Below are 22922 nucleotides of genomic sequence, written 5' to 3' on the forward strand. Positions count from 1 at the left end.
TTGAGTGTTTAGTCCTTCCTTACCATCACATTACCATTCGTTGTTAGGACTGTCCCGAGGCCACATCTCCCAAGACACAGAGGCATCAGGTTTGAGGAGTTAGTCATCTTTGTGAGGCTTTGAATGAAACATTATCCTCACTCACGCTATTGGATCCTCTTTCTGAGGAGCGTGTATGACCACTGGGGCCAACCTGTTCTTGTGCTTGATTTAGGACTCAATTTTCTCAGAAATCAGGATACCTTAGTCATGCTCCCATCTATCCTATCAGATAACACTCGACCAAGAGAAAATCTGCAGGTGACCTAAGTCATCAGTATTTGCAATAGTTCTAATAAAGTGACTACAAATAACGTGCCTGAGTGAAAAACCCAAAGTTGGTTCTGTTCTTGTCAGGTTGGTTTTTTTTCCCCTTTCTTGTATCCCATGCATCTGGGGAAAGTCACTCTTAACCAGAGTAAGAATTTCCAGATTCATAAACCGTAGCTTATCACTGAAAACAGTATCTGACAAACCTAGTCTGAGGCATAAGAATGCATGTATACCTGTGGCTGATTCATGTTGATGTGTGGCAGAAACCAACACAACATTGTAAAGCAATTATCCTCCAATTAAATTTTTTAAATTAAATTTTATTTTTTTTAAAGAGCAAAAGGTCTTTTCAAAGCCATGTCTTGTAAAGGCCAGTAAGACTAGAGAAATACTATTTTAATAGAAACAAACTCCTAACTATAAGTAATGTGAGTTTTTTCAGTACAAAACAAGATAATTCCTACAGAGCAAATGCCCTAGGCAAGGGCAGAATCATCAGAGTGAGTGTGTAGCCTCCCGTGGTAATACCTTTGAGAAGCAGCCTCCATCTTAGTACCGTGTTTGTTCAACACCAGAACCAGTCATCTTGTCTCTGTAGTTACATTTTTTTGCATTCAGATAGTGTCATATGGCTTCCCAGGTGGCACTAGTGGTAAGAATCTGCCTGCCAATGCAGGAGACACAAGAGACTCCTGGGTAGGGAAGATCCCCTGGAGTAGGAAATGGCCCCCCACTCCAATATTCTTGCCTGGAAAATTCCCTGGGCAGAGGAGCCTGGCGCACGACAGCCCATGGGGCTGCAAAGAGTCAGACACTACTGAGCTACTGAACACACACAGTGTCCGATAGCATGGGAAAATTAAGAAGGAAAATATTTTGGAAAATACTTCAATTTCAGAGGCTCTTAATGTGAAACCATTATAAATTGTTTTTGTTTTATTTTGATAAAGCGTAAGGTTATTATTTGTTTCTTACACAGTTGCTTTATTGTTTGTTCAGTAATCTTGGTATTTAAATGATTGTGTCTGATTTCAACTGGTAAAATTTGTTAGAGCTTTTATTTTCTGGCTTTTTTTGTTTTCAGACCAATTCAGCACATTATAATGAGCATGATAAATTAGCTTCCCTGAGAATATTTTTAAAGAAGTTAGATAGTTTTAAGTGAAAACAGATAAAATCAAATTACTTTCCTAAGCTTTTATATTTAATGATGTAATAAGCAAAGACACATAAAATGTGTTGTCAACAAGCTAGTATTCCAATAAATAGTAAATTAGATTCTAGTGTCTGCAGTGCTTGGACATTAGGCCAAAAGCTAAACTTAATTTTTAAAGTATATGATAAATCTTGTCTTTTTGAGCACTTTGGGTTCAAGCCACTTCTTGCCAGTTATTGATTATGTGGATATATGGCATTTCTGTTTGCCCATAATGGTGTTTTGTGTGGCATAAGCTAAATGTTTCATTTATTTATTTCTTCCTTGTCTTCATGGTTGCTTGATTTTATTTTTCATCATTTTCTGCTCATAAAGACATTTGAGAAAGAACAATTTAAATATTCTCTTACTTCCAGCTTTTCTTTAAACAGTGCAATTGAAGTAAGGATACATGTACCTATGAAGGCCTGGGTGAAGGCAGGGGTGGCCAGATTTTAAGGAAATAACAGGTGCAAAAATGATTATAAAAACTCCCATAGATGGCAAATAAATCTTGTGACATTTAGGCTTCTATTTAAAAAATAAGTGAATGCCTTGTTTTGACTTTTACCCTGGTCATTTGTTCACATATATTTAGTGAGATCTTATTGTTTAGCTCTTCATGTACCAAGTGCATGATTTAAACATTTCTGTTCTTACTCTCTCAGTTCTTTGAATTGGAGTTGTAAGACCTGTAGAAAATCACAGTCCAAGCTAGATGTGCAGAGTATTCCTGAGTGATAATTCAGTTCATGTATCATAAAAATTTGCCCACTTAAAGTATACAATTCAGTGTTTTTAGTGTATTCACAGTTATGTAATCACTGCCAAAATCAATTTTAGAATATTTTCATCATCCGAAGAAGAAATCCTGTCCCTTTGGCATCACTTCCTAATTGCCCTATTCCCCTCCCTCCCAGCCCTGGCCAACCAGTGATCTACTATTTGACAGTATAGATTTGCCTGTTCTAGACCTTTCATGAAAATGGAATCATGCAACAGGTGATCTTTTGTGACTAGCTTCTTTCCCTGAGGATAGCATTTTCAAGGCTCATCCATGTTGTAACATGTATCAGTATTTCATTGCTTTTTTCTTGCCAGAACATACCCCATTGTGTGATGTATATCATTTTTATTTATCCGTTGATCAGTTTATGGACATTTGAAGTGTTTCCACTTTTTGGCTATTATGAATACTACTGTTATGAACATTCATGTACAAATATTTTGTCTAGAGGTAGGTTTTCATCTCTCTTGGGTATATACCAAGAATAATTTGCTGAATCATGTGGTAATTCTGTTCAGTTATTTGGGGAACTGCCAGACTGTTTTCTAAAGTGGCTGCACTGTTCTATACTCCTACCAGCAGTGCATGAGGTTTGTAATCTCCACATCTTTATCAACACTTGTTATCAGTCTTTTTGATCATAGCCATCCTAGTGGGTATGAAGTGTTATCTTGTAGTTTTGATTTGTAATCCCCCTGATGACTAATGAAATTATCTTTTCATGTGGTAATATTGATTAGATTATTGTTTATTGGCAATCTGTATATATTCTGTGAAGAAATATCACTCAAATCTTTTGTCTGTTTTAAAATGGATTGTCTTATTGAGTTGTAGGAGTTCCTAATATATTCCAGATACAAACCTATTATCAAATATGATTTGCAAATACTTTCTTCCATTTTAAGGGTGCCTTCTTCACTTTCTTGTTAGTGTCTTTTGAATCACAATTTTTTTTTAATTTTGAGAAGTCAAATTTAATTTACTTATTTATAACTTCGCAATAATATCTAAAAAATCATTGTCAAATCCAGGTCACAAAGATGTTTTCTATAAGAATATGATTTTATAGTTTTAACTCTTAATTTATGTTTAGGATCCATTTTTAGTTAATTTTTATATATGGTGTGAGGTAGGAATAAAACCTCACTCTGTTGCATGTAATTGTCCAGTTATCACAATACTGTTGACTGTTTTGCCACCCTTGTTGAAATTAGTTGACCATAAGTGTGAGAATTTGTTTCTGGATTTTTAATTTTATTCCATTGAATACACTTATGCCAGTATCACACTATCTTGATTATTGTAGCTTCATCAGTTCAGTTGCTCAGTCATGTCCGACTCTTTGCGACCCCATGAACTGCACGCAGCACGCCAGGCCTCCCTGTCCATCACCAACTCCCGGAGTCCACCCTAACCCATGTCCATTGAGTCATTGATGCCATCCAACCATCTCAACTCTGTCATCCCCTTTTCCTCCTGCCCTCAATCTTTCCCAGCATCAGGGTCTTTTTCAAGGCTGCAGTCACTATCTGCAGTGATTTTGGAGCCCAGAAAAATAAAGTCAGCCACTGTTTCCCCATCTATTTGCCATGAAGTGATGGGACCGGATGCCATGATCTTTGTTTTCTGAATGTTGAGCTTTAAAGCCAACTTTTTCACTCTCCTCTTTCACTTTCATCAAGAGGCTTTTGAGTTCCTCTTCACTTTCTGCCATAAGGGTGTTGTCATCTGCATATCTGAGGCTATTGATATTTCTTCCGGCAATCTTGATTCCAGCTTGTGCTTCTTCCAGCCCAGCGTTTCTCATGATCTCTGCATATAAGTTAAATAAGTAGGGTGACAATATACAACCTTGATGTACCCCTTTTCCTATTTGGAACCAATCTGTTGTTCCATGCCTAACTGTTGCTTCCTGACCTATATATAGGTTTCTCAAGAGGCAGGTCAGGTGGTCTGATATTCCAATCTCTTTCAGAATTTTCCACAGTTTATTGTGATCCACACAGTCAAAGGCTTTGGCATAGTCAATAAAGCAGAAATAGATGTTTTTCTGGAACTCTCTTGCTTTTTTGATGATCCAGCGGATGTTGGCAATTTGATCTCTGCTTTCTCTGCCTTTTTTAAAACCAGCTTGAACATCTGGAAGTTCATGGTTTACATATTGCTGAAATCTGGCTTGGGGAATTTTAAGCATTACTTTACTAGTGTGTGAGATGAGTGCAATTGTGTTGTAGCTTCATACTGAATTTGAAATCTGGAAGTGTGAGTCTTCCAACTTAATTCTCCTTTTGCAAGATTATTTTGGTTGTTTTGGGTCTCTTGAATTTCCATATGATTTTTAGGATCAGCTTGTCAATTTCTGTAAGCCAGCTGGAAGTTTTATAGTGATTGCATTGAATCTATAGCTTTATCTAGAGGTGTTGCCATCTTAATATTTACTCCCCCCAGCCATTTATAGGGGATGTCTTTCAATGGTATTTTGTAATTTTCAAAATGTAAAATTTACATTTCTTTTGTTCAGTTTATTTATGAGCTTTTTATTCTTTCTCATGCTCTTAAATGGACTTTTTTATTTATCTTAGATTGCTGCTGCTAGTATATAGAAGTACAGTTCGGTTCAGTTGCTCAGTCATGTCCAACTCTTTGCGACCCCATGGACTGCAGCACCAGGCTTCCCTGTCCATCACCAACTCCTGGAGCTTACTCAAACTAATGTCCATCAACTCGGTGATGCCATCCAGCCATCTCATCCTCTGTCGTCCCCTTCTCCTCCCACCCCCAATCTTTCCCAGCATCAGGGTCTTTTCAAATGAGTCAGTTCTTCACATCAGGTGGCTATAGTATTGGAATTTCAGCTTCAGCATCAGTTCTTCCAATGAACACCCAAGACTGATCTCCTTTAGGATGGACTGGTTGGATCTCCTTGCAGTCCAAGGGACTCTCAAGAGTCTTCTCCAACACCACAGTTCAAAAGCATCAATTCTTTGGCACTCAGCTTTCTTTATAGTCCAGCTCTCACATCCATACATGACTACTAGAAAAACCATAGCCTTGACTAGATGGACCTATGTTGGCAAAGTGATATCTCTGCTTTTTAATATGCTATCTAGGTTGGTCATAACTTTTCTTCCAAGGAGCAAGCATCTTTTAATTTCATGGCTGCAGTCACCATCTGCAGTGATTTTGGAGCCCAAGAAAATAAAATCTGTCTGTTTCCATTGTTTCCCCATCTATTTGCCATGAAGTGATGGGACCAGATGCCATGATCTTAGTTTTCTGAATATTGAGTTTTACAGTTGGATCTTATACATTGATCTTGTATTCTACAACCTTGCACAACTCATTAATTGTAAGTTTTTTAGTGGTTTCCTTAGAATTTTCAATATATAAGATTTTGTGATCTATGAATACAGGTGGATCTGCTTTTGCCTTTCCTCTATGGACTTATTTCTTTTCTTGCCCAGTTGCCCTGGCTGGAACCTCCACCTCCAGTATAGTGTAGAATAAAAGCGGAAATACTGGGTATCTTTCTTCTGCTTCTAATCTTAGGTAGAAAGCTTTCAGTGCTCCTTAAGTATCATGTTAGATATGTTTTTCTTTAAAACATGTCCTTTACTCAGGTGGAAGAAGTTAATTTCTATTACTAGTTGAGGGTTGTTTTTTTTTAAATCATGAAGCAGTGTTGGATTTAGTTGGACTCTTTTTGTATCTGTTGAGACTGACTATATGGGTTTTGTCCTTTATTAATATATAGTGTCTCCCATTAGTTGATTTTCTGATGCTAATGCTACATTTATGGAATAAATCCCACCTAGTTGTGTTATATAATTCTTTTTATGTGCTACCAGGTTAGGAATTTTAGTACTTTTGTTGAGGATGTTTATTTTCATAAGAGATGTTGCTTTGTATTTTCCTCATAATATTTTTGTCTAGCTGTGATACCAAGATCATACTGGTCTCAGAGTAAGTTAGGAATGTTCTTTTGTAGACTGAATAATTGATACAAATGCTTTTGTAAACATTGGGTAGAATTCACCAGTTTATCCGTCTGAACCTAGGCTTTTCTTTTTATGCAGCTTTTTAAAACTTACTACTTAATCTCTTGTCATAAATATCTTCACATTTTCTATTCTATCTTGAGTCAATTTACATAGCCAGTGTCTCTCTAGGAATTTGTCCATTTCATGTAAGGGATCTAATTAATTGGCACACAGATGTCCATAGTATTCTCTAATAATTCTTCTATTTCTGTAAGGTTAATAGTTATAGCCTCTTTCACCCCACATTTTAGATAGCTTTTTTTTTTTTTTGGTCTGTTCATTTAGTTTTGTCCCCTTTGTTGATCTCTTCAAGAACCAATTTTTGGTTTGTTTTTTCTAAGTTTTCTATTCTGTTTCATCAATTTCCATTGTCATCTATTATTTCCTTCCTCCTGCTTGCTTTGGCTTGCCCTTGATCTCCTCTTCCTATTGTCTTCAGTTAAATTATTGAAATCTTAATTTTTATATAGGTGTTTATAGGTCTAAATTCCTCTAAGTACTACTTTACTTGCATCTCACAGTTTCAGTATGTTGTATCTTCATTTTCATTCATCTCAAAGTAATTTTTAATTTCCCTAGTAATTTCTTCTTTGATTCATTGGTTATTTAGGAGTGTTAATTTCCAAATACTTGTGAATTTTCCAAGTTTCTGTTATTGATTTCTGATACCATCCCATTGTATTCAGAGAACATACTTTATATGAATTAAATCTATTTAAGGTTATTGAGGCTTGTTTTATCATCTAACATATGGTCTATCCTGGAGAATGTTCTCTGTGGACTTAAGAATGTACATTCTGTTGTTAGATAGATTGTCCTAAGACATTAGAACTAGTTGGTTTATGGGTATTGCTTCAGTCTTCTAGGATTTTGGTGATCTTCTTTCTAGTTCTTCTTCCCATTATTGAATGAGATATTCAGTCTCCAGTCGTTACAGTTGAATTGTCAGTTTCTCCTTCACTGTTGTCAGTTTGTGGTTCATGTATTTTAAGGCTCTTTGTTGCACATACATTTATGATTGTTATATCTTCCTGCTGGATGGACCCTTATTATAAAATGTCCCTCTTCATCTCTAGTTATATTGTTTTAAAATTTATTTTCTGTGATATTAAAATAGCCCTGTGAGCTTTCCTATGGTTGGTGTTGGCATGATAAATCTTTTTCCACCGTTTTAACCAATCTGCCCAATGTATCGGAAAAGGCAGTGGCACCCCACTCCAGCACTCTTGCCTGGAAAATCCCATGGACGGAGGGGCGTGGAAGGCTGCAGTCCATGGGGTCGCTGAGGGTCGGACGCGACTGAGCGACTTCACTTTCACTTTTCACTTTCATGCATTGGAGAAGGAAATGGCAACCCACTCCAGTGTTCTTGCCTGGAGAATCCCAGGGATGGGGAAGCCTGGTGGGCTGCCATCTATGGGGTCGCACAGAGTCGGACACGACTGAAGCGACTTAGCAGCAGCCCAATGTATATCTCCTGTAGAAGCATATTGTCAAGTCTTGCTTTTATCCAGTATCAGTCTCTGCCTTTGTATTGTTTAAATCAGTCACACTTAATATATTGACATAATGGTATTATTGACATAATGGGATTTACTTCTGTCATTTTACTTTTATTCTACATATTTGTCATTTGTTTTCCTCTATTTGCTTTGCTTTGCAGTGTGCGACTGTTTTCTAGTTTAACATTTTAATTCCTTTAATGATTTTTTCACTATTTTTGAGTAATTTTTCTTTGTAGTTAAAGACATATACATATTGTTAGTATAAATCATAAGCAGATTCTAAGTTAATTCCATTGAGCTAGGTGGCTCAGTGGTAAAGAATCTGCCTGTAAAACATGAGACATGGGTTCAATCTCTGTATCAGAAAGATCCCATGGAGAAGGAAATGGCAACCTACTCCAGTATTCTTGCCTGGGAAATCCCATGGACACAGGAGCCTGGCGGGTTACAGTCCATGAGGTCACACAGAGTCAGACATGACTTAAGTGACTCAGCAATAGAAAGACTACTCCCTTATAGCTCTGTTCCCTTTTCTCCCTTTTTGTGCTATTGTTATTATATATTCAACATCTAATAAGTTACAATGACATCATTATTACTTTATATAATTTTATGTCACTTAAAGGTTTGACTGGAATAGCAGGTATATATTTACAGCTTTTGTTACATCAACTTTTCATTTTTACCATTTCTGTATCTCATTTATTCTAAATCATACCTTTCCTCAGATCCTCAAACAGTGTCAGCCAAAAGGATGGGGACCAGGTTCTGTGTATGGTTGTTTGTGTATGGCACAACCGAGTTATCATTCACATTGCAGATTCGTGTGTTTATTTTGACAGTTTATTGGCAGATGGTCAAAAATGTCTTGTTTAGTAATTTCAGTATATGAAGTTCAGTAATTTACAGTTCTGTCCAGTTAAACTTTGTGATGGTGAAGTATATATAAATATATCTGCACTTTCTAACATGAAAGTCAGTAACTGCATGTGACTAGTAAGCATTTGAACTGAATTTTTTAGTTTATATTAACTTTTAGATAACCACAGCTAATGGCTCTCATATTAGACAGTGAAGTTATATCTCAGATGTTCCCCTTTCTTAATATTAAAGCAAGAACCCTAAAATAAGTGTTCATAGTTTCATATGTTATAGAACTCATTGCCTGGGCCATAGGAATATTTTTTAAAGAATCTGTTATATCTCCATCAGCCACCTAAAAATTCAAGTGCAGATAGACAGAGATTTTGGTACAGACACTTATGTGGGGTGTTGGCCAAAAGAAGGGAAGTACACAGTACTTGGGGCACACTGGAGGATCCATGCCCTGGGTCTCCATCTCACTGGATGCCTTGCAAACAGTAAGGAGAGGGTTCTTTTTTCTGCTTATAGGAAATAAGGAAAAGAAGAATTCTTCAAAGCTACAATTAGAAACGTTTACCTTATGCAGATAGCAGTTGAGTAAAGGGAATGAAACTCATACTGCTCTCCATAGCAAATTTTTCAAAGAGTGTAATTGTACAAGTTCTTACAGATTCTCAGAATCTTTCCTTGTAGTCTTTGAAGTAAGGAGACAGAGGATCCCATTATCCTCACTTCTCTGTAAGGTATCCCTTTCATTGTCTTCTATATACATTTTTTCAGATATGTAGTGATGAAAGCTGAGCTGCTTAGGGGCTTAGAGATAACAGATATAAGCAAAATGTCCCCATGGGATAACAGGTTTCTTTTTTTTATTTTTTTAAAGAAATGTATTTATTTAACTTTGGGTCAGTATATGCGAATGCCCATTGTGGTTTTCCCTTCTCATATTGAGACACAGTGTAAAATTACACACTGTTCCTTATCTCAGATAATGTAGTAACTACATCCCAGCTGCTTTCAGACTTCTGAAATCCTGTTGCCATTTCAATATAATGAAAGCCTGCACTGAAAAGCCTCTGACATTTAACATTTCATTTTCTCTGGGCCCATGTCAACAGTATAATCAGGGACAAAAAAAAGAAATTATAGTGTTCATCCCCAAACCATCATGGTATTAAAAAAAAAAAAATACCCCTTTAGATTAATCTTAAAAATCATTTTCCCTATCAAAGGCAAAACATGCTGCCAAGAGAAAAGTTAGAAGTCATATTAGCTTAATATTGTGAATAAGAATAAAGCCTACATGTCAGTTGAGTTTTCCTGCAGGTGAATTAACACTGCCTCCTCTCTGGGTCCCCAGGTCATAGATCTGTACTGGGGAGTTCATGAAGATGAATGGGACAGCCCTGAGCTCCAGAAGACCCGCATGAAGCTGCTGGAAGATTGTTTGAAAACTTCTGCAGGTCCATGTTTTGTTGTGGGTATAGAAACACTAATGCTTTATATTAAATTGTAGATGAATGTGAGAATTCTTGATTTGTGATTCTTAAAAGGCTTTTAGAATCGGGGGAGGGAAATACTTGCTCTTCTATATCTATTTAAAATTCTTAAACTGTCTCCTTGTCCTCAGTGTGTGAGGACAAAATCCTCCACTTGCCATGAACAGCACTGCAAATTAATGGTTAATAATTTGAAGTGGTAATCAAAGGGAGGGCTTGGGGTTGACAACAATTTCCAAGCACCTTGTGATCACCAGTGAGGATTACTCAGTCCTCCAATAAGTATCCTCATTTTCCTTACATTTTATCATGTGGTATTCCATCCTAGTATCTGTTTCTCAGCATTAGAATTTCTGGCATATTTCTTTAAACACTGTGGCTGAAACATTGTTCAACTAAATACACTGTGTCAGATCCACCAATAGGAATTGATATCATGTGGAAAAAAATTGTTTTTATGGTGATTTTCAGCCAGAGATGCTCAAGTGGAACATTATCATTAATTTGTCATTATTTTCTAAAGGGATATCCAAATCCAAATCCAGTCCTCTGTGTAAACACAGTGGTGGTAAGAGAAGCAGATCACTCTGTGACAGATGATGCACTAAATCATGGCCTTAATTTAGCTGAAGAAAGACCTTATCTTGAACCCAAACACTACCAGCCGATAGGGAAGTTGGCCCTTTCCACACAGATGTTCTGAGGTTGATGGATGCTTGTGAATTACTAGTGGAGAAAATGTCATAGTATACAATTAAAAGCTAGATTCAGTGTATCAGTAAAAGCTTTTAATATGTATTTGCATGTCCATTTATATTCAAACTCCACATAAGGGGTAAAGTACATAAAGGATGTTCTATAATATTTTTAGTATGTGGATAAATTATTCATTTATTCACCAGCTACTTAGTGAATGCTGTTCCTAGTGAATGCTCTTAGTTTTGGGGCAAGTAGATTTATATGAAATGATCATTTTGTAGGTCAGTTTCTTATGACTAATGTTAGAGTTGTACTGAAAAGGTAAGACTTTGTTTCCTCATGGAGGATTATTCTTATGTGGGACTTGCATCATTTTTATGTGGGACTAACAAGAGAGGGCAGATAAATATCAAAGCAACAAGTAAACAACAAGTCAGATGGTAACAAGAGCTATGGAGAAAAATACAAAAAGGAAGGAAGAGAGGGAAGAGAAGTGAGGGGAGAGACTTGTTATTTTGAGTAGAAAGGTGGAGAAAGCCTCACCAGTAAGATGAATGTGGAGGCGGCGGCAGGACGAGGGACAGGGAAGAACCAAGTGGACGGTGCACGCACAGCTTTCCAGGAGAGGAATTGGGGAGCGTGCGTGGCATGCTCAGGAGAGAGGAAGCAGGTGGGTGCCTAAAGCAGCATAAGCACAAGAGTGTGGGAGTGGGGTCTTGTCACCTTGAAACTGACCAGAAAGACTTTACTGTACTTGGTCATGAGAAGCCAGAGTACGTGGAGCAGAGGACTGAGATCCGACTCATGCTAAAGCCTACTGTGGCTGCCGGGGGTAGGACAGAGGGCAAAGCATGAAAACTAACGTGATATGCAAAACAAGAACATACATGGTTGGGGGGTAGAGAATGGACATCCAAAAACAGTGTCCTGTGGTCTGAACAGAATGCAGAAAATCCTAAAAAAGTCTATAGATACCCGAAGAGCTAGTAGTGGAAGAGGAATTAAGACTTTTTCCATGAGTCTTCAGAGGATAGAGAGAGAGCAGTGGGTAGAAATCACAGGGAGACAGGTTTTGGCTCCAAGTGAAGCTGTTAGAGGCTTTAGCTTTCTCTCAGATTTGGGAGTCAGAGATCCCTGGGTCTCACTTGACATTTCACAGCTGTGGGACATGGGAGGAACTTCTTTACCATTCTAAGCTTTGGCTTTCTTATCTGTAAACTGGAAATAATAGTTACCTGCCTCCTGGTGTCTTTCTGAGGATGAAATGAAATTACAGGACACTTTTTATAGTGTCTGATAAATAGTAACCCACAAAAAGTATTATTTTTTTGTCATAATCATTATCTCTCAAAACTGCCTAAATTGTTGGTGATGCACTCTTTATAGATTCATCAAACTAGAGAACACAGATCACTCTGACAGAGATGCTGTAGGAGAGATAGACAAATTAGACCAAATTCCACCATGCTTAGAAAGCTAGATTTAGAAGACAAAGAGCTGTGTGTGTGTGTGCCCTGGGGCATCTCTATTGCTGTGATCTTCATAGCTTTAGACCGATCCAGCCTCAGAAATTCAGGGATGAGAGAGACATTCTTCTCCTTTTATCTTCCTGTAGAGTATCATACCCAAAGTAACTAAAATTAGTCATGGCCATTAATCCCTAGAAGTTGCTGACAGGGGGATGAATAAAGACTTCGTAAGTTCATGCAGGTTCTGAGAGTAAAGGTTAACTGATAGAATACCAGTAACAACTTCACTGAACATAAGCAAATCATTTATCCCTCCTTCTGTTCCCTATTGCACGTTGAAACTCAAGGCAACCATAATAAAACCCTGTGGACAGAGCCAGGATTATTCACCCCAGTGATCCTAAATCATGCAAGGCCTATTTCACTGCTTATAGGAAAAAGTACGTCTCTTATGGCCTTTCCTGTTGTAACTATGGTAACAGTGGGCTATGTGTGTCGCTTTTGAGCTCCAGTTTCCCTGCCCACTGCTCCCTTGTGATATTTCGAGAAGTCATGATGACCCCCCTGGGATGCAAAGCATGGCATATTACTTCCCTGGTGCTGAAGTCTTTGGCAAGAAAATTTACTATTACTCAATGAAAAAAAAAATGTGTTTTTATCTTCAAAGCCTTCACAGATACTAGCCCTTATGTTAGTTACAAATTCAGTACCAGACAAAGCTTTCATATTTGAGTACCTCAGGAATTGAAGTCCAAAGGGAACTTGGACTTAAATGTTGTATGCAGATGGTTCTTTTCAACTTCCTTTTCCTAAAAGTTGTCCTTTGAGATGGGGCCTGGGGTCCCAGAGACAGGCAGGCTATGCCTGCTAATCCCAGGAAGTTCTTTGCACACTTGCTTTGAGTCACATGGAGGACAGAGAGATGGAGTAAGGTACCTAGACAAGTGTCCAGTTTCGCTCTCAGGATTAACTTGGGAGATATACCACACTGAAATTCATCATCTCTACTAAGAAAGAACAGCTTTTGTAGACGTGGATTAGAAGGCTCAGACAGTGAGGAAAACCTACAATTTTTATTTCACAACTGGAGTTAGAGCCCTAGTTCTGACAGGGCAGGTCACTGACCTCACCTTGCTTTAATTATCACATCCATAAAATGGGAAAAAATAACAGTAAACTGAAAGTAAAATAAGTATAAAAGGTTTGTTGTAGAAACCAAATGTGATGGTGTATGTGAGAGTTCTTTGTAAACTATAAAGAGCTCCACAAGTATTAGTTATTATTCAGTGGTGATTTTGTTATTTTCCAATGAGAATAAAATGTTTTTATTAATACTGGGTGTTTATGTGATACTGGAAAATTTTCCCTTTGAAAATGTGGAGGATAGTCTCAGTGTAGAAAGGGTTAATACCTGATTCAGACAGTCAAATATTAAAGGGTTTTTGAGTTCATTCTTAACATTATAAAATGTAGAGAGTATATATTAATTTGCTGAAATTTACTTACTAAGACCTTTACCTGCTCCCAAGAAGGGATTCTGATCAGGACTGCAGTTAACAAGGGGGCAGCTCACAGCTGGGTCCAGAATCACTATCTGTTTCTCCTTTTAAGTGCAGAGAATTGCCTCAGCCTTCACAAAGTATGCAAAGTTCAGCAGAATCTTTCCCCACCAGCCTGTTCCACCCACTTAATTCAGGAAAAGTCCTGATGAAGGGGAGAAAAATATCACCTCCTGGAGAGAGCAGAGTCCATATACATGCTGCCTATCTCAGCCCCATTCCTCTCCACAAGATGTGTTTATGGGGAGAGAGCATTTTCTTCTTGTCATCCCTCCAGACTCAGAGCAGCCCCAGAAAATTGGTTGTGGAGTTTGGGCATTGACTCTGGATCTTGAGTAAAGTCCCATCTCATAGCAGAAGTTGATAAAACCTTAAGTAATCTGCTGGCTTAAACTGGAGTTTGAAAAGCTTAGATAACTTTAGGGATGCTGCACCGAAATATGTGGCTGCATGCTCTGCTCTGTGGGGTACAGACAGTATCGCACTGCGTTCCCTCAATCCACAGCGTGGATGATGTAGAAATCTACTGAGAAAGGTATTGGCAGGTTCCCCTAGGAGAGCCATGACTGGCCTCTGCACCCAAAAAAAACAAAAAAGAGCACCAGTTAGAGACAGAGATTCCATGACTTAACATTCAGAGAGGTGTTCCCCACATCTTAGAGTCAGGACAAAGAGAATATGCCACCTGTAGTATTGTTTTGTTAATTCTCAGGAGTCTCAGGAAGCCAAAGCACATGTAGCATTCTCACTGGGGCTACCCGATTGCACAAATATGTTAGCAAGATCAAACCAGTCAACCCTAAAGGAAATCAACCCTGAGTATTCATTGGAAGGACTGATGCTAGAGCTGAAGCTCCAGTTCTTTGGCCACCTGATGCGAAGAGCCAACTCATTGGAAAAGATCCTGATGCTGAGAAAGATTAAGGGCAAGAGGAAAAGGGGATAAGAAGGGATGAGATGATTGGATGGAATCACCAACTCAGTGGACATGAGTTTGATCAAACTCTGGGAGTGAAGGTCAGGGAAGCATGGTGTGCTGCAGTTCATGGGGTCTCAGAGTCAGACATGACTTAGTGACTGAACCAACAACATATTAGCACTGAAGAGAGAAATAGTCAAGACCAAAGGAATGGGACTGTTGCCATCATTCTTACCTGAGTGTAAGCAGATGCTGAAGCAGCCTCCTTACCTGCCCCCCAGCATTCACACACACTGCCATCAGTGGCCAAGGACAGAGAAAGAAAGGCCGTGGTCTTGCCTACCACAGACAGCTCCAGGCGGCCGCTTTAAAACCACTATGCACCAAGGAAGCAGAAGAAAGCTTAGCAGGCTAGGTTTTAAAGCAGAAGCATGAAGACTTAAGGAATTAGACTGAGAAATCTATTACTTAGCAAGTTTAAGTTTTTCCACTAGCCAAAAAAGACAAGACAAAGCCACAGCTGTTATTGATAAAAATTAAACCATCCCATATTTGTACATCACCAAGTAAATTAAACCTATAGCATTTAGATCAGTTCATCATGACCTGTGTCACCAGTCTCTTTCAGAGTTAAATTATACCCCCTTGACAGTTGAAGTTTAGTTTCTTACTTTAATTTTTAAGAAAATCATACAGTGAGAGTTAAGTCATTCAATTTAAAGAAAGAATTATTGTTTTTATAACAGTTTTGCTTTGGAAAATAGTTCATTTTATCACATTTCAACTTTGGTTGACTTACATTTTAGGTACACTAAAAAAAAATACATGAAAAATTAAAATAAGTGCTTAATGTTTGTACTTTAACAAAATGTACAGTTTTTTATGACTTAGTTTTCAAATTTGTAAGTACAGATTTATTATTTTAAAAAGTACTAAAATGGGGACACAGATTTGAACTGGAAAGTCATCTAAATGAAACAATCTAGACATTTTTTAAGTTTTTTTAAAAAATTTTTTTAATAAAAATTAATCTAAAATCTCAGATTTTCTAGGTATGTTTTGCTTGCACAATCAAGAATTCTTTACATATAAAATTAAGCTTGTCCAAGGACTTGCCTTAATCACTAATGGTCCAGGGGTTCAATCGCAGGTCAAGGGACTAGTTACATGCCATAACTAAGAGTCCACATGTTGCAGCTAAGACTTGGGGCAGCCAAATGTTTAAAAAAAAAAAAAAGCCAAAATTAAACTTTTCCAGTTGAAATCATCCAGATATTATAGTTCTAAAATAGGTTCCATTAATAAATAACTTGAGCACCACCAAAAAAGTTAGAATGGGCAAACATTAAAAAATACTGTTTAAAAAAAGTAAAAGCTAGTTATCTCACAGGTATAAGCCAAAATAGCACCATTAGGTTAATTGTTGCTAATATATAAAATGTTTCCACAATAAATTTTTAATACTAATACATAAGCTATTTTCACAGTTTAACTCACTATTTCACAGCTTATGTAAAGTAGCACATTTTATATGGTTAAAAGAATTACAAAGTCAACTGGAGAGCAGTTAGCCTCCTTATAACTTAATTGGTAAGAAAATTTTCACTTAAAACAAGGACTGTAACAACTTAAAGAGCTTAGTGGAGCTGTGGAGACAAAAATGATTAAAATCTCCAGAGAAAAATGGTCCTTCCTTGGTGAGCTGGCTTTACAGATTGATGTGTTCCAAAAGCATCAGTGGTTGTCATGAGTCGTTTGCTGACCATTGGGCAACACGGGTGATAGAAAGCTGGGGTGGAAAAGCAAAAGTAAGGTCTTCTACAAACTCTTGGTATTTAGGAGACACAGTCCACTAGATTGTAACAGAAAATTCAAGACTCTTGAAACACTTTAGTTCAAAGCAAACTGAATCAAACTGTAACCTGTTGCACCCAGTTCAAATACTGAATGGACTATCATGATTAGATTCTCACCTTATCAGTCTAACATAGGAAAATAAACCCCTCAATAAAAGTTCTTTTAAATACAATGCCCAGAATACAATGAAAATTACGGAATGTGCAAAGAATCAAGAAAACATACATATAAATTTTTTTTAAGTATACAATAAAAGTCAGTCCCAAGGTGAGCAAGATGATGGAATGGGCAATCAAAAACTGTTAAAAATACGTCAATGAAAATTAAAGACAGGTAAATGAATGAGATTGATTTCAACAAAGAAATGAAATCTAAAAAATTTATATTTTAGAACAGACACCAGATCTAAAATTAAAAATGTATTTGATGGGATTTAACAGAAGATTGAACATAAGACTGAATTAATGAACTCAGAGAGAAGTCAATAGAAAATATCCAAACTGAAATACAGATTTTAAAAAATAGTAAAAACAGAATGAAGCAGAAGAGACATGTGAGCCACAGTCAGTCTCACATAAGAGTAACTGGAGTCCCAGAAAAAGAGGATGGGGAAAGTGAGAATTTTTCCAAAAATGTTTAAAGACATCAACCCATATAGATTCAAAAAGCTCAGTTAACTGTAAGCAAAAAAATTACATCTGAGTTTGGACAGAGGAGCCTGGCAGTCTACAGTCCAGGGGATCTCAAAGAGTTGAACACGACTCAGCACACACATTATAGTAAATGCTGAAAACAAAAAATAAAGGAAAAAATTAAAAGCTATCAAAAGGAAGAAAAACATTGCCTGCACAAAAACAACAGATTTTCAGCTGATTTTTAATATGGAAGCTTTAGAAATCAAAAGACAGTAAAAGGTCCCAAATGTTGGAGAAGAGATGGCAGAGTAGAAGGCCCTCCTCTCATAAGCACACCAAAATCACTGACTGAGAACAACTATCAATAAAAAGACTGGGATCTGTTAACAACAACAACAACAAAAACTCTGCATCCAAAGACAAAGAAGAAACCACTAGCTGGTAGGAGGGGCACGCTTGCAATATAATCAAAATCCCATACCACCCAAGGGAGCAGCCCACAAACTGGAGAATAATTATAGCCACAAGTTCTCCCATGAGAGAACAGTGAGCACCAGCCAGGCTCCCCAGCCTACAAGTCTAGCTTCCAGAGGAGGAGCCCCCAGAGTGTTGAGCTTTCAGAGCTAGCAGGGCTTCATCGCAGGAGCGCCACAGGACAGGGGGAAACAGACTCCACTCTTGGAGAGTGCACACAAGGTCTCACGTACACCAGGACCCAGGGCAAAAGCAGTAACTCCTAGGAGCCTAGGTTAGACCTGCCTGCTGGTCTTGGAGAGGCTCCAGGGAAGGCAGACTGGGGGGACATGCGGAAGGGTGGCATGGAGCTATGGCTCTCTCTGGGGTCATAAAAGAGAGCATGGCTCTCTCTGGGGTCATAAAAGCTGGTGGCAGAAACAGTGGGGACCTATGTGAACTCTAACTAGAGGCAGACATTTTGGATTCTGGGCACAAAGACCTGGCCCTACCCAACAGCCTGTAAGCTCCAATACTGGGATGCCTCAGCCCAGATAACCAATAGAGCAGGAACATAGCCCTACCTATCAGCAGACAGGCAGCCTAAAGACTTCTGAGCCCACAGCAACCTCTAGACACACCCTGCTCACCAGAGGGCCAAGACCCACCACCACCCACCAGAAAACCTTCGCAAGCCTCTAGACCAGCCTCACCCAACTAGGGGTGGACATTAGAAACAAAACTACAGTCCTACAGACCCGAGTCCACAAACACAAGTCAGAACCTACCCTGGAACTGGCTGGTCTCCAGACCTAAGAAAAGCTGAAGGCAAAGGAGAAAAGGAAAGGTATACCATTTGAATGGAGAGTTCCAAAGAATAGCAAGGAGAGATAAGAAACCCTTCCTCAGTGATCAGTGCAAAGAAATAGAGGAAAACAATAGAATGGGAAAGACTAGAGATCTCTTCAAGAAAATTAGAGATACCAAGGGAACTTTTCATGCAAAGATGGGCACAATAAAGGACAGAAATGATATGGACCTAAGAGAAGCAGAAGATATTAAGAAGAGGTGGCAAGAACACCCAGAAGAACTATACAAAAAAGATCTTTACAACCCAGATAATCACGATGGTGTGATCACTCATCTAGAGCCAGACATCCTGGAATGTGAAGTCAAGTGGGCGTTAGGAAGCATCACTATGAACAAAGCTAGTGGAGGTGATGGAATTCCAGTTGAACTATTTCAAATCCTAAAATATGATTCTGTGAAAGTGCTGCACTCAATATGCCAGCAAATTTGGAAAACTCAGCAGTGGCCACAGGACTGGAAAATGTCAGTTTTCATTCCAATCCCAAAGAAAGGCAATGCCAAAGAATGTTCAAACTACCGCACAATTGTGCTCATCTCCCGCGCTAGCAAAGTAATGCTCAAAATTCTCTAAGCCAGGCTTCAACAGTATGTGAACCATGAACTCCCAGATGTTCTACCTGGATTTAGAAAAGGTAGAGGAACCAGAGATCAAATTACCAACATCCATGGGACCATCGAAAAAGCAAGAGAGTTCCAGAAAAACGTCTATTTCTGCTTTATTGACTATGCCAAAGCCTTTGACTGTGTTAATCACAATAAACTGTGGAAAATTCTGAAAGAGATGGGAATACTAGACCACCTAACCTGCCTCCTGAAGAATATGTATGCAGGTCAGGAAGTAACACAGAACTGGACATGAAACAACAGACTGGTTCCAAACAGGGAAAGGAGTACATCAAGGCTGTATATTGTCACCCTGCTTATTTAACTTATATGCAGAGTATAACATGAGAAACACTGGGCTAGATGAAGCACAAACTGGAATCAAGATTGCTGAGAGAAATATCAATAACCTCAGATATGCAGATGACACCACCCTTATGGCAGAAAACGAAGAACTCAAGACCCTCTTGATGAAAGTGAAAGAGGAGAGTGAAAAAGTTGGCTTAAAACTCAACATTCAGAAAACTAAGATTATGGCATCTGGTTCCATCACTTCATGGCAAATAGATGGGGAAGCAATGGAAACAAGGACAGACTTTATTTTGGGGGGCTCCAAAATCACTGCAGATGGTTACTGCAGCCATAAAATTAAAAGACGCTTACTCCTTGGAAGAAAAGTTATGACTGACCTAGACAGCATATTAAAAAGCAGAGACATTACTTGGCCAACAAAGGTCCGTCTAGTCAAAGCTATGGTTTTTCCAGTAGTCATGTGTGGATGTGAGAGTTGGACTATAAAGAAAGCTGAGTGTGAAATAATTGATGCTTCTGCACTGTAGTGTTGGAGAAGACTTTTAAGGATCCCTTGGACAGCAAGGAGATCCAACCAGTCCATCCTAAAGGAAATCAGTCCTGAATATTCATTGGAAGGACTGATGCTGAAGCTGAAACTCTAATACTTTGGCCACCTGATGTGAAGAACTGACTCATTTGAAAAGATCCTGATGCTGGGAAAAATTGAAGGTAGGAGGAGCAGGGGACGACAGGGGATGAGATGGTTGGATGGCATCACGAACTCGATGGACATGAGTTTGAGTGAACTCCAGGAGTTGGTGATGGACAGGGAAGCCTGGCGTGCTGCAGTCCATGGGGTCGCAAAGGGTCAGACACAACTGAGCCACTGAACTGAACTGAACATCTGTCCTTCTGAAATTATTCCAAAAATTGCATAAGAAGGAATTTCAAATTGATTCTGTGAGAACACCCTCAGCCTGATAACAAAACCCAGAAGTACCACAAAAAAGAAAACTACAGGCCAACATAACTGATGAACATACACACAGAAATCCTCAACAATATACTAGTAAACCAAATCCAACAATACATTTAAAGATAATACATCATGAACAAAGGGATTTATCCCAGGGATGCAAAGATTTTTCAATCTCTGCAAATCAACCAGTTTGATGCACCACTTTAACAAATTAAATGGAAAGTATATGACACAATAGATGCAGAAAAACCTTTTGATAAAATTCAACACACAGTAAGTCCCCTAGATATAGATGAGTTCCATTTCAAGACCATGTTTGTGAGTCCATTTTGTTCTTAAGTACAACAAAGTGAGCAACTGCAGTACCAACTACTACAAATTAGCTATATAGTACTGTAATAAGTTTATAATACTTTTCACACAAATAATACATTAAAAGGAAAAATAAAAGTTTTAAGCTTACAGTACAGTACCTTGACAAGTACAGTAATACAGTACAATGGCTGGCAAATAGGAACTGGCATCGAGTGAACAGGGAAGAAGAGCTACTGAATGGCGTAGAGGAGATAGGTGATGGTAGTGCTGAAGGATTGTCAGCAATAGGAAGCACAGGGCAAGCTACAATTTCATTCATGCCTGATGTTGATGGGACAGGTTCTGGTTTCTTACTGGATTTACTTCTATCTACCCTCTTGAATAAACAATCCAGTGGCAGCTTGGTAGTATCTTTTTCTTGTTGTAGATGACATGGTAGCCCTGGGTTGTATTCTGAATGGCTGCTACAACCTTCGGGTACTGTTCTATATAATGGGTCCTGTGCCTCCAAACCAGAGAAGGCAATGGCACCCCACTCCAGCACTCTTGCCTGGAAAATCCCCTGGACGGAGGAGCCTGGTGGGCTGCAGTCCATGGGGTCTCGAAGAGTCTGAGTGACTTCACTTTAACTTTTCTGCATTGGAGAAGGAAATGGCAACCCAGTCCAGTATTCTTGCCTGGAGAATCCCAGGGACAGGGGAGCCTGGTGGGCTGCCGTCTATGGGGTCGCACAGAGTTGGACACGACTGAAGCGACTTAGCAGCAGCAGTGCCTCCAAACTAAGTGACTCCTCAAATAAAGAAAATTCCCATGCCCATGCCATTCCCTGCATCATGAATCTCCTCAGTTCTCCAGCAGTACCAGCTTCATCACTGCTGCCTTGACGCTTGCTTCTGGACATCCTGGGCTTGAACTAAAGAGACTGTACTTCTCAGTACTGTACAGTAGAGGATCCAAAAACACAACCACTGGTAGTGGATCCACACATGTAACAGTGTACACCAGGTGTGAACTAATTTACGTGATTGGACTTGCAAATACACATTTGCATCTTTGAAAGGTCACGACTTGAAGGTTTATATGTAGGGGACTTACTGAATATTTCTGATAAAAATTCTCTATAAAGTGGCCATAGAGAGAATCTACCTTAACATAAAGTTGGACCATAAGGAAGGCTGAGTGGCAAAGAATTGATTTTCAAATTGTGGTGTTGGAGAAGACTCTTGAGAGTCCCTTGGACTACAAGGAGATCAAAGCAATCAATCCTAAAGAAAATCAACTCTGAATATTCATTGAAAGGACTGATGCTGAAGCTGAAGCTCCAATCCTTTGGCCACCTGATGTGAAGAGCCAACTCATTGGAAAAGATCCTGTTATTGGGAGAGATTGAAGGTAAAAGGAGAAGGGGTCAACAGAGGATGAGGTTAGATAGCATCACCAACACAATGGATATAAATTTGAGCAAACTGGGAGATAGTAGAAGACAGAGGAGCCTGGTGTGCTGCAGTTCAACCGATCACAAAGAATCAGACATGACTTAGTGATAACAACAACTCAACAAAATAAAAGCCATACATGACAAACCCATAGCTAACATCATACTCAACAGTGAAAAGCTAAAAGTATTTCCTTCAAGATAAGCATGTCTACCCTCTCCACTTTCAATCCACATAGTTTTGGAAGTCTTAGCCACAGCAATCAGAAAAGAAAAAGAAATAAAAGGATCTAAATTGGAAAAGAAGTGAAACAGACACTCTGTGGATGACATACTATACATAGAAAATCCTAAAGACACTACCAAAAAATTACTAGAGCTTGTCAATGAATTCAGTAAAGTTGCAGGATACAAAATTAAAACACAGAAATCTGTTGCATTTCTAAACATTAACAATGAAAGATCAGAAGAAGAAATAAAGGAAACAATCCCATTTACAATTGCATCAAATAGAAGAAAATACCTAGGAATAAACCTACCTAAGGAAGCAAAAGACCTGTACTTCAAAAACTGTAAGATGCTAATGAAAGAAATTGAAGATGACACAAACTGATTGAAAGATATACTGTGTTC

At 38.5% G+C, this 22922-nt stretch overlaps 1 protein-coding gene across 1 annotated transcript in view; it reads left to right on the forward strand.

The window, feature by feature from the left end:
- Positions 1–22922, forward strand: part of NWD2 (NACHT and WD repeat domain containing 2) — a 239018-nt gene that overhangs the window by 116017 nt on the left and 100079 nt on the right. Inside the window, exon 3 of the mRNA NM_001435023.1 lies at positions 10064–10180. Coding sequence (NP_001421952.1) covers positions 10064–10180 — 117 coding nt within the window. The remainder of the gene's footprint in view (positions 1–10063; positions 10181–22922) is intronic.

Source organism: Bos taurus, chromosome 6 (assembly GCF_002263795.3).
Source record: "Bos taurus isolate L1 Dominette 01449 registration number 42190680 breed Hereford chromosome 6, ARS-UCD2.0, whole genome shotgun sequence".
NCBI classification, from domain to species: domain Eukaryota; kingdom Metazoa; phylum Chordata; class Mammalia; order Artiodactyla; family Bovidae; genus Bos; species Bos taurus.